This window comes from Poecilia formosa, unplaced genomic scaffold (genome assembly GCF_000485575.1).
Source record: "Poecilia formosa unplaced genomic scaffold, Poecilia_formosa-5.1.2 Scaffold195, whole genome shotgun sequence".
NCBI classification, from domain to species: domain Eukaryota; kingdom Metazoa; phylum Chordata; class Actinopteri; order Cyprinodontiformes; family Poeciliidae; genus Poecilia; species Poecilia formosa.
The window spans coordinates 54,806-67,561 of record NW_006800134.1 but is presented as its reverse complement, the minus strand read 5'-3'; the positions used below and the strand labels follow the sequence as shown (position 1 = coordinate 67,561).

At 40.9% G+C, this 12,756-nt stretch overlaps 1 protein-coding gene across 6 annotated transcripts in view; it reads left to right on the top strand.

Moving 5' to 3' along the window:
* The window catches only part of LOC103148026 (RUNX family transcription factor 2), a 60,666-nt gene extending 49,730 nt beyond the window's left edge, over positions 1-10,936 (top strand). For all 6 annotated transcript variants that reach the window (XM_016678934.1, XM_016678933.1, XM_007566622.2 and 3 more), the window contains one exon: positions 8,141-10,936. In XM_016678934.1, the coding sequence (XP_016534420.1) occupies positions 8,141-8,619 (479 nt within the window). In that variant the 3' untranslated portion in view covers positions 8,620-10,936. The remainder of the gene's footprint in view (positions 1-8,140) is intronic.
* The last annotated feature ends 1,820 nt before the right edge of the window (positions 10,937-12,756 follow it).

Genomic DNA, 12,756 nt, shown 5'->3' with positions numbered 1-12,756 from the left:
TCTCACTGCGGAGCATTAAATCAGACAGAAGGTTTTCCTGTTACGGATCAGTTTGAATTGCCAGTTGCTTTAGTACCAAATGCCAAACTAACGAGAGAGAGAAAATTCACATGAACTCGAAAAACTTTGAAGAATCTCAGACAGCTAAGAGGTTCATGTCCTGGCTTTGTAAGCTTCTGATTGGCTGACTAACAGCACTTGAGTGAGTCAGATGAATTGAAATAACTACAGACAACTCTAAACAGCGTTTTAATGTTTAGGCCGTTCATGAAGGGGTTCTGTGCAGAGGTTGCTCTAGACTCTTTCGTTTCCGGTCATTTTGACTGACGAGGTCAAACAAAGAAAAACAAATCCTGTCATAATCTGCTTATAAAATGATAACAATGACTTATTCATTTGCGGTTTATTTTTCTCTAACAAGCTGAACAGAGACCTGCATCGCAACATCGCCCAGAAATTAGATGAACACATGCAACTTTTTCATCCACTTGTGAGTGACCAAATGTCTCTAGTCCAGTTGCGGAGGCTATTGTGAGGGTTTGGATTTTTGCCTCAGACAAAAAGTATTTTCATGGCTGTTTTAATGTTGATCTGAACGGTGAATATACGCTCTGATGCAGCAATGGAGTTGTGTATTACACGCAAAACTTCAGCCAAAGTTTTGAAATCGGGGAACATTTCTCAGACTGAAATGATTGAGGGGTTTCTCCTGATCCTGCAAGGCTTTGCTTCAGTGGAAGGAAATTCTGCCGCATTAGCTCCTTCTGCACCAGCGGTTCAGCTGCACTGGTCTGTGACCCATGAGTCAACTGTCCTTAATTTTTTATCTCCCAGATAGCGAGATGCATTGAGTTCAGTATCCAAGTCAGTGGTAATGGTCTAATACATTTCTGATAGATTTCCTTCAGATTTTGCCATCAGCATTAAAAAAAAAAAACTGGTCAAAGATGTAAAATATTTGGTCAGAGCGACCCTTTGTCCTGTCCCAAAGATGATTGTGAAATGTGAGAATTAACTCCAGAACAAAGGCAGCTGCAGGTAATGGAGAGTTATTATCCATAGTGAAAAAATGATTTACCAACATTAACTGAAAAGACACTCAGTAAGGAAGGAGCCAGTACTCCAAGACAAACATAAAAAAGCAGTTTACAGTTTACAAATGAACTCTGGAATAAGGACGTACATTTTCAGAGACTTGTGTTTGATTTGATGAAAAGGTTTGACTACAGGGCTTAGTGCTACTTTTGGAGGTAAAAATGGGATACAAACAAGCCTACTGTGAAGAACCGTAGTGACAGAATCATGTTGTTTGGGTGTTTTGCTGTGCGCCTTTAAAAAAAATGGTGACATTTTGAGGAAAGAACATTTTGAGGAAATATTGTCATCATTTTCAAACTTCAGCCAGGAAGTTCACGTCTTCCAAATGGACAACAAGCCTAAGCAAAGAGCCAAGCTGGCTACAAAGTGCCTTAACAACAACACAGTCAGTGTTTCAGAATGATCTCAGTCCTTCAGAAGATTTTTTGGTCAGAACTAAAAAGGTGTTCATCAGAAAGACGAATTAAACACCTGACACACTCATGTAGCTATATGTCTGCAGGAATGAGCCAATATTCCAGTAACCTAGTGTTGGAAGAGTATCCATTATATTTCATCTACGTCAGAGGTGTCAAACCCGAGGCCCAGGGGCCAAATCTGGCTCGCCGTAGCTTTTCAAGTGGCCCTCTAGACTTCAGATTACATCAGTAAGTCCCTCCAGTTTTTCACAGATCTGCAAAATTCACACAAAATCAACAAATCTCCACATTTTTTCTGATTTTACTGCAAATTTTCTCAAAATTGATCAAAAACACAGAATTTAAGTCACTGCCGCCTCAGCCGTTCTTTATGTGAAGTTACAGTCTGTAATTCATACGGCGAGTAATAAAAAGTCACATTTAGAGTCATACATTAGCGCAAATATCGTAAAAAATTCCTTGGAAATATTTCCAAACAATAACCACAAAATCTACATTTTTGACAGCAACAAAACACTAAAACAATCGCAAAATCCTGGAGAAGCAGCTATTTATTGATATTTTAAAAGTTTAAGAACATTCAGATTTTTGATATGACCCAAAATGAAAATGAGTTTGACACCCCTGATCTACGTCATCCGAACTAAAAGGCAATACTACCAAACACTAGGCAAATGAACTGCATGTAAATTTCTGCATTAGAAAAAAAGCTAAAAAAAAAAATAAATAAAATAAAAAGTTCCCTGATGTCAAACTGAAAAAAATCTGATAATCCTAACCGGCCTGAAAAAGGAAAAACAATTATATACATTAATACATGTAAAAATGTGATTTCAGATGGGCATTCACACTTTTACACACTGGTGCTAATAAAAAGGTCCTCCCCACTCAACATCCCCCCCCCCGAAAAAAAACCCAGCATTTATCAGCAAGTTGCTGTTAGCATGAGTCTGATCGCCTCGCTAACAGAGGACAGAAAAAGAGCTTGTTTCCTTTTTCGCTCTGCGCCTTTGATCCCAGAGGAGCATGGGTAATAACAGGCCTCGGGATAATAACAGGGTCGTGGCTGACAAATAAAGTGTCTTTACAGCGATACGCCGCTCTCTCAAAGCATTCTGGGTAATAGCATTAGCCGCTTTCTTCGCGCCGACGGCGGCGTCTGCATCCCGATTTGTCTCCGACGTGAAAAAAACTCCTTGAAAACTCTCACATGCCGCCAAACTAGTTTCTCCCCCCGTACACCTGTTTGACTTGCTGCCATGTGTAGGTTTCTTTCTTTTTCTCTCTCTCTCTCTCTGTTTCTTTTTCTTTTTTTCTTTTTTCTTGTTCCTCTTCGTGTGTGTGTGTGTGTGTGGGTGTATGTTAGTATGTTTATGTGCCCCGAGCGAGGGCGAGTGATTAAGCGCTGCAGCCGTGTGACTCTGCATCAGAAAGGTTTAAAACCCAGCCAGCTGCCCTGTCAGCTCTGATTAGCTCGGTCTTTCCCCCCTCGGCCTTTCATCTCGCGAGCGCCGGGGCTTTTGTTCTCCGAGTGACAGATGTGCACGAGAGAGCATGCGCACACGTTCCAAAGCCCAGCCTCTTCCCCTCCCTCCCCTGCCAACCCCAACGCCCCGCTCGCACACCTGCGCGAGGTGATGCGCCTCAGGCTCGCTGATTTCCAGAGATCGTGTTGACACCTTGTCAGGAGGCTCCGTAACATTATCTGTACCACAGATCATGCGAACAGAAACTGATATGCCCCTTTGAGTTTTTCACAATTTGTCACTTTTCAATCACTAACTATTTCAGTTGTGCGTAATACGATTGACAAGCGAGCTGCAGTGCATAATTGGATTGTAGAAGGAAAATGAAATGTCAATACTTTATAGAGCCACTCTTCTACTAGTCTCTTGGGAAATGTTTGTTTTTTCAATTCTTCTTTGTAGTTTGCAGTAGACTATCTGTAAACTTAGATTTATAAGACTTTACACAGATTTTTAGCTGGATTTAGTTTTGGCCTTTGACTAGGCCATTCTAAGCAGAGATGAATCGATTAGTAAAATAATCGTCAACTAATTTAGTCATCAATCATTTACTGGAGTATACAGGCTCAAATTTGCTAAAAGAAAAACACTCTGAGCAGTAATTAAGAAAGAACTGTATAAAAAATATCTACATTTTACATATAAGATTAAAAAGTATATATTTTAACCCAAAGCATGAAGTGGCCGTTTAGCTTCACCTGGTTCAGATCCAGTGAAATAAAACAAAATCTCTTATTAAGCACCGTTTGCTGTCCAGACTGGCGACCTGTCCAGGGTGAACCCCGCCTCTCGCCCGGAACGTTAGCTGGAGATAGGCACCAGCAGCCCTCCTGACCCCACTAAGGGACAAGGGTGTAAAGAAAATGGATGGATGGATGCTGTCCAGTTATTAATCAAAATATAATTATTATTATGTAGTTATTTAATACAAACAATAATCAACAGATTATTGTTGATTATTGTGTTGATGTACGTCAGGGACTGAGCTTTTCACATGTTGATAACAGAAGTGGTTTTTTCAGCTGCAGGTGCATCCGTTGCTACAAAGGATCAAATGTACACTAAATGAATGCCGTGTTATGCAATTTTAGGCAAAACAATGTTTGTTTGTTTGTTTCAAAAAGGAGTTGAATTATTTATTATTGTTTATGTATTTCTAATATGATATAAAACAAGCTAAGGTGGTTAAATGAAAAGTCTTCAGAATGTGTCTTTCTTTTTTTAAAATCATGTTAATCAATTATCCGCCACTTCACCAATGTCCCTATGTCTGATTTAAAATAAAATGTAATCTCCGTAGCCTGAGTTTCCAACCACCATGTTTCACCTTGGGGAAGGTGTGCTCCGACATATTTAGCATTTTGCATTTGGGTCAATAAAAAAGAAAAGTTCAGTTTGGGTCACTTGTTGGGTCTCCTCCTATGTGACCTTTGAGATCAGCTTTACAAGGACCTTTCTGAAGCTCTCGTCCAACAAGTCTTCTTGCCACTCGTCCATACGGATCTGATTTGCAGAGTGCACCACTTGTAGTTGCCGTGGTAACGGGCTCTTTCAGATTAGCTCTGGGTCTCTGCAGCTCCTCCAGAGTTACCAGAGGCCTCTGTCTGCCTCTGTAAAATGGAAATGACGGGAAGGTGTAATATCACACCTAAACATCATAAGGTGTGATATTATGATGTTTATCCACGATCCTTCCACATAATAATTAAAGGGGCAGGGTTATGTACTTTCTAGGGACACAGTGCCATCTAATGGCACAATCAAGTAACTGTGTTACCTTCAGTTGTATATATCAAACATGACTAAAAAGAATGCTTTGAAGTTGGTCGTCTGTCTCTTTAAGAAGCTCCTACTCTTTCTGACACTGCGCTTTAAGAGAACAATGCAGAATCGAGCTGAGCTTCTGCTCCTCTCAGCTCCTCCAGACTAGCGGCAGCAGCAGTTAGCAAACATCTGGTGGAACTGCAAGTCCGCTAAGCTCATCATGCAAACTACTTCTCAGTCCAACGCTGCTAAGAACGGTTGTAAATATAATGATGAAGCATAATGAGAAGCATTGTTCCCTTAAGAGCAGGAGCTTCTTAAAGAGACAGAGGCCCAATTTCAAGGCGTCAAATTACAAAGTCAAAGTTATGCTTAGCATATATTTTATAACAACTGAAGGTGACATAGTTGCTCGATGGTGCTGTAAAATGGCACCAAGCTCCTGGAAAATATTTAACATCATCCCTTTTAGCAACCCAGCCCATGTGCTGAGCAGTGGTCGCAAAAGTTCATCAAACCGAGTCATAACACCTAATTCGGAAATGACGCCTCGCTGTTTGAAAAGCCCCTCCAAACATTTAGACACTGTTACACTCTAGTTTCCTCTCAGCTAATAAAGTTTGATCTGGCTCATCATCACAGGGCCCCTCTGAGCATCGGGGTAGGCCAGAAAAAAAAAGAAGAGAAAAAACAGTTAAAAACAAGAGTCGGTATTTTATTGAACAGCACTGAGATCACACTTCTGCCCCACAACAGAGACAGTCGCCCACTATTGCTATTTGAATCAAACAAATCTGGTGGAAAGAGGAAGTTTAAGAGCCCTAATTGGCAGCATATGCTATCTGACGCTAGCGACAAACCCCGGCTTCGCAATCCCTCCCTGCACATAAACACCGCAGCCCTCCTCTCCACCTCTCCACCAACCCAGCCCCCCTGTCCTCTCGGAGCAGACATGGTGACACGGAAGACGCCTTGTGATTTATGATAAGAGCGCCATGGCTGGACTAAACCACCGAGAGGAGACGGATGGAGGGGAGAGAGAAGGAGGAGGAGGAGGAGGACCTCCTATTCTCCTTCAACTCTTTGCCCAGCGCGAAGCTCGCCGCAGCCAGTTAGTGGTTTTTGGGTATTTTTTAAGGGATGAAGCAAAAAGAGGAACGAAGGGTGAGATGGAGCAGCTCCCGCTCGGCTCTCTCCGTCGCACACAAACACACCCGTGCGTGCCCGTATACACACACACATGCATACACGCGCACGCAGTGGAGCCGATGGGAGGCGAGGAGAGGAGCCACATCAGAGCTCAGCCCTGCCTCATTATGGATCTCATGGAAACTGTTTCTGCACAAAGTGTTTCCACATGTGCAGCTCCTGATTCATCCCAACTTGCCTCTTTTTTTTTTTTAATGTGCATACAGTATTCACACACATCCACTCTCAGCACACGCACACACAAACCAACTCCACACGCATATAAACAATCATTTAGACACACGTAAACATGCGCCAACACACACACACACAGAGGAGCGCGGATGTCTAAATACATTAAGGCATGTGTGGCTCAGCGGAGGTTATCAAAACTCAGGAACGGTGATTCAGATAGTATTTATAGATAAGTGCTAGTCCGTAAACCGCAACGTTAATTTTGCCAATTGGTGAATACACATATTGGGCTCGAAATGACTGTAAATTTACAGCAGGGTCTTTGTTGGGGTTTTTTTTTTTAGAATTTCTCAAGAGACAAATTTATTAAATTCAATTATTCTACAAGAGGTTTTAAAACTGATACACAAAAAAAAAAAAAAAAAAAGATGTGTAATTACAGTGCCGTGCAATGAGCTGCTGGGCCTTTTTCACATTTCGCCACGTGATAACCGCAAACTATTTTATTAGGATTTTATGTGAGAGAGCGGCACAAAGTAATTCAAAATTTAATAACGTTTTTTTTTCTTCTTCTTCTTAAAAAGTGGTTTTCAAGCTTGGTTTTATTTTCCCAAAAAAAAATAAAAAATAGAAAGTGTGCCGAACTTTACTTTTTCATTAAGGAGAGGCAAAGGCAATGAGAACATGGATGAGCTACGTGTTCGCTCATTGTGTCAGAAAACCTGTTAGACTCTTATAAATTATTTAAAATTTACTTTTTCTGTAGCTTTATGTCATTTTGTTCCCTCATGAAAAACGTACCTGAAGCATTGATTTGATTCTGTCATGCATCTTTGAGGGATCCTTGAATCTCCCGTGGCAACCATTTGGCAGCGTCTGAATGCTTCCTCCCACTCGGCTCCTCCAGACTAGCGGCAGCAGCTGTTGTCTGCTGAGCTCATCATACCAACTGTTTCTCAGCCCAACTCTCCTAAAACCGGTTGTAAACAAGAAACGTTGTTGCGATGACGTGCCAAAGGCAGAGTGTCGGGAAGAGCTTTAGCTTGTTAAAGGGACGGGCGCCAATTTCAGGGCGTCAAATTTCTTTTGAGCCTTTTTGTCAAAACTGGAAACAACGTGCCTGGAAAATACGAAGCGCTGCCTCTTTTATATCCACCCTGGTTAAGTGTCAGCTAGCTTCGAGGGTAGACGGAAAAACTTGTGTGCAAAGCTAACGGAGACCTACCGCAAAAGACTTGCAGCTGTAATATGCAGGGAAAGCTGCTTGTGCAAATAATTCCCAGGACACCACAGTTGTTAGTTTATTTTCTAAAGCCATGTGTAGTTTCCTTTCACTTCACAGTTTCACTTCTACTTTGTGTTGATCTATCAAAAACAAGAAAAAAAATCCCAATGAAACTTATTTTGTTTGGTTGTAGAAGAAGAAATCGCAAAAACAAACAAACCCAAACATGTTCAATAGAACTTATATTTTGCAAAAAAAAACAAAATCTACCAATGGAACCACTATTACCAGATTATTTCACTTATAACATGAGAAAAATGTCATAAGTGAAATAATCTGCCAATGCAACTACTACTTTTTATCTGTATTAAGGAATTATTTACTTAAAATAAGCCCTTATATCTTGCAGAAATGTTACTTATGAGTTAGTTTTGTTTATTTCCAGTATACTAAGACGTTTGCACTAGAAGCTGAACCAAAAATACTTTGTAAGACTTTGTGTTGCTAGAGTGACTAGCTCATTATTCTGTGGGGGGGGGGAATTCTCGAAAGGCTATCCTACTTCCTGATTATCTACTACCTTCCCTTTGTTGGCTTATCACATGCCACTTCAATTAAATACACTGACCGATTGCCGTAATGTTCCAAGAACCTCCTAAAGTTGACCGTGTGCATGAGATCTCCACGTTGATAACGATGTTTTTCCTTCCTCCGTGTTTTTTCAGGGTCTTCCGACCTGAGTCCGTTCCCCGGCCAGTTCGAGCGCCAGTTCCCGAGCCTCTCCTCCATCACGGACAGCCGCTTCTCCAGCCCGCGCATGCACTACCCGGCCACCTTCACCTACACCCCGCCCGTCACCTCGGCCATGACGCTCGGCAGCGCCCACTACCACACCTACCTCCCCCCGCCGTACCCGGGCTCCACCCAGAGCCAGAGCGGACCCTTCCAGACCAGCAGCACGCCGTACCTGTACTACGGCGCCTCCTCCAACTCGTACCAGTTCTCCATGGTGCCCGGCGGCGACCGCTCGCCGTCTCGGATGGTGCCGCCTTGCACTAGCGCCTCCACGGGCACCTCGCTGGTGAACCCCAACCTGCCCAGCCAGACGGAGGGCGGGGTGGACGGCGACGGGAGCCACAGCAACTCGCCGACCGTGCTGAACCCCGGCGGCCGCATGGACGAAGCGGTCTGGAGGCCGTACTGAGGAAAGACCAGGGGGACGCGCGGATGGCAAGTCAAGTGATGTCGCGGTTTACAAGCACAAAACCCCCTTTTGTTTTTTCATGTCATGAAAAGGGGAATTTCTTTCTCTCTTTTTTTTTTCCTTTTTTTTTTTTGTTTTTGGGTCCTCTCCTCGGCTATCTCCACCTTCTGCTTGGAAATTAAAGCAGAGATGATGATGATGATGGTGGGGGTAGGGGAGGGGTGGGAGTTGGAAAAATAAAATAAAAGAACAGACTTGCACCGACTTGTCTTCCTGGAATGTGTTTGGACCGAGGCACTACAAAGGGAGCCATTCTCACAGCAATAATGAGAAGAAAAGACACAAGAAAACTATTTTTGATTCACCAAGCCCAGGCAGACGGGACGTTGTTTCAGTTTTTAGGGCAGCCCCACCAGCTAAGGGATGCTGCGTCGACATTTGTAAAAGACTGCCCCTCTGTTTTTTTGTAACGTGTTTGTACTTTATTAAAGCTTTTTTTTTTTTTTTTTTTTTTTGCAGAGCATGTTTTTGTACAATATCGAGATGCAACCTAAGCACTGAGTAGCAGATGAGAAGCGTGTGTTACCCAAAAGCGGCGTGGACATTCATTTTGCTCTAAACCAATTTATTTAACTTGTACATTGTGGGTTTATGACGTTGATGTAGATTGAAGCGTTTTTTTTTTTCTTCTTTTGTTTGTTTGTTTTTTTCTTTAGTTTTAACTTATAAAAGCCATAAATTATGTATTCTATTTGAAACTTGAGTCGAAGAAGTGTAATCTGAATATTTTTGATGCATCTATATGACTAAGTTAATTTTATCTTTGATAGGTAATTTAAGAGTTGTTGTTTTTTTTCTTTGTTGTTGTTGTTGCTGTAGTTGCCCCACCCCCCCAGAAAAAAAAAAAAGATTTAATAATGATAATGATCCCTTGGAATCCAAAATTTAATTTCCGGAGAGTATTGCAACACTTTTTCTTCTGGTGTGTTAAAAAAAAAAAAAAATTCAGTGTAACTGCTCGACACATTAGGAGGCCAACATCTTCGGTAGGCGTCGACACACATTTGGCTCGGAATTAAACCTTTGGTATTTATTGAGCAATAACTCGCATCGTGCCTCTCGGCAACGCAGCATTAAAGCCAGATTCAGTGGGGAAGAAAATAATTATCCGTTTATGGAAATTTTCTTTTTTTATTTTGTCTCATCTGGCGTGCACTTACAAACTGCTTTTCCTGACAATATGAGAACAATCGAAGCGAGTCCAAAGATGGATGTGCCTGGTTGTACAAGTTACAGCGTCAGGTCAGACCTTTTCTTTTTTTTTTTTTTTTTTTAAGGCTCAGTTGTTTTTTGTGATACATAAACTCCTCAGGACTGGAATAATCCCCCGAATGAAATTATCTATATCTGCTTCTCTTTCTCCCTTTCTCTCTCTCTGTTTTTTCTTTTTTTTTGTTTTTTTTGTTTTGTTTTTCATATCCAGCCTGGCCGAAAGCTCAGTCGAGATTATAGCTTACACACGCCAACTTTATTATAGCTTTCATATCATGTGCAGAAGATGACTTTGAAAGAGTTTGGGTTAGTGCGTGACACACACGCAGAGAGAGAGAGAGAGAGAAAGAGAAAGAAAACAAGGAAAGTGAAAAAATAAAAAAGCACGACATTCCTTCAGACGTTTATTTATCTACAGTTTTTTAGATTTAATATCTAACGTCCCAGCCTAAAACAACATTCTCTTGCAGCACTATAAGAAGCACGTCTGCATCGAACCCAAAGAAGTGCTGGGGTTCAGGGAAAAAGTGCAAAAAAGAAAAAAAAAACGAAAGAAAATATGGGAGACTTGTATGTTTCTTTGATAAAAGCACTTATTTCTTGTTTTATTTCTAGCAGCACTCACGGCTGGCTGCCAGCAGAGCTCGTGGTTTTGGGTCCTGAACGCAGCCATCTCGCCCCCCCCAACCCCTGCACAATGGATAACACTTAAAAAAAAATTCATCTCATCCCACCAGACACTTGGTGTTTATTTGAAGCAAAAAAAATACAAAAATTGAGACTATTTTTATTATTCCGTGCCTTTTTGTTATTTAATGTTTGCAGGTAATGTAGCCCCTGCTTGTGTGTAAAAAAAAAATAGTAGAGAGAAACACGGGGTCAGTGGGTTCAAGCTTTTCACTGAAGGTTTGCACGCGACCTCAGCCGAGGATGTTTCCAAACTCGCTTCGTGATATTGGAAAATGTCACGTCGCGTTTACCCCCGCCCCCGACTGCCTCAGCTCAAACGGCCGATAAAATATCTGAAAGAAAAAAACAAACAAAAGAGAAATATTTCCAACTGATTTTAAAACACGGCCTTGTTAACATTTGCTACCCCATGTCTTGTAGTCTGCTTTTTTTTTTTTTTTTTTTTTTTTTTTTTTTTTTTTTTCTTACTTTTGACAACCTAACAGGAAATGAACGCAGCACTGACATCCCATACTGTCTTCATCCGCTTTGACTTTTTTTCTTTTTCTTCTCTCACCTCACAAAAAATTTTATTCTTTTTTTTTGTTTTGTTTTGTTTTTTTTTGGGCAATAAACTGTCACGGAGAGAAAAAAGCCTGTATTATTTAACAATCAGTGTGTATACTTGTACTTTGTGTTGCTCCTATGTAAAGTTTACGTGTTATTTTCCATTGTTACGCTCCTTCTCATGAACACTTGTCAGGAACTGAAATCTAAAGCGACGCGGTTAGATTCTGCTGGTACGTTTCATAAAGGGGATTTTTTTTTCTTTTTATAAGAAGGGACAAACAGATCTGACAACAGTGAGTGAAATTGGCATTGTGATTGTACATGTTTGTTTATTTTTAAAAAATAAATAAAGCCGGTATTTTGTAACTTAACTCTTCCCTTTCTCAATGTCAGATTTTTACCTCATCCAACACATCAGATATTATTTTCTTTTTTCTCAGTTAGTAGAATTTTCTGCATGTTTATTTGCTTTTTTAATTTTTTAAAATGTATGTTTTCTTGGTATATATTTACTTTGTTGTGTAAGTCTTATTTATTTAATCATTTATCTAGTTATAAATGTTTATTTTATTATAATTATCCAATTTTATTTTATTTATACTTTAGTTGTTTATGTTTACCAGAATTTCATAGATTTTTTTTTTGTTTATTTAAAAAAATAAATCAAATAACATTTAATTTATGTTTTCTTAAATGTAATTTTAACTGATTTTCTCCTTGTTCTTAGAATTCATTTGGGTATTCCATCTATTAGTTTATTTATTTTTTCTTTGGTTTATGTTTATCTAAATGGTCACCAAAATTGATTCATTTACTTAATGTTTTCCAACTCAAACGTGTGAAACATGGAGAAACTTTTAAAAAGTAACCTTAAATGTTAAAACAGGAGCAAAATCAGTTACGTAAAGCTAAAATAAACACCTGAAAGGACCACGTCCCAACCAATTAGGCGTCATGGCAGCGGTCCAGTATCACGATTTTTTTTTAATCGTATATTAAAAATCGTACATTTAAAAAAAAAAAAAAAAGTAAGGGTTTTTTTGGAAAGGAACCCCTCTGTGTACACAACACGTTCAGTGGAGTTACCTCTCCTCCAACCTTCTGTCTGCACCAACGTTGTTTTTGGGTGTTGGGGGTCCAGCAGCCCGGGGATTGTGGGAGGACGGGGGGATGTTTGGGGTGTAGGGGCCACGCTGCTGCTGCTGCTGCCACAACCGCTGCCATGGCTGCGTGTCAGCGGCGCACTGTGAAACCAAAGAGATGGAGACAGGAGCAGAAAGCAGGGCGAAACCAGGCAAAGCTGTTTTACATTATTCCAAGACATAATAGAGCCAATCTAAGTGTGTGTGTGCGTGTATGTGTGTACACATGCTGAAAAGCGAGATCTACACCATCTCCATATGTTTTGCTAAGGCCGCGGGGATTGGGAACATTCTCTGGATTTTCCTGAATATGGATTGCGTGGAAAAGAGGCTCGGCGCTCGGTTTCAGGTTCGCATTCTCCGCGTTCTCAGCCATGTCTAGCAATTACAAATAATGAACTCTGGGAGCGGAGGAACCCAGACACCCGGGGAAATTAGCATAATGTCCTCCACGCACGGGAGAGAGGGGCATCAGCACGCGGGC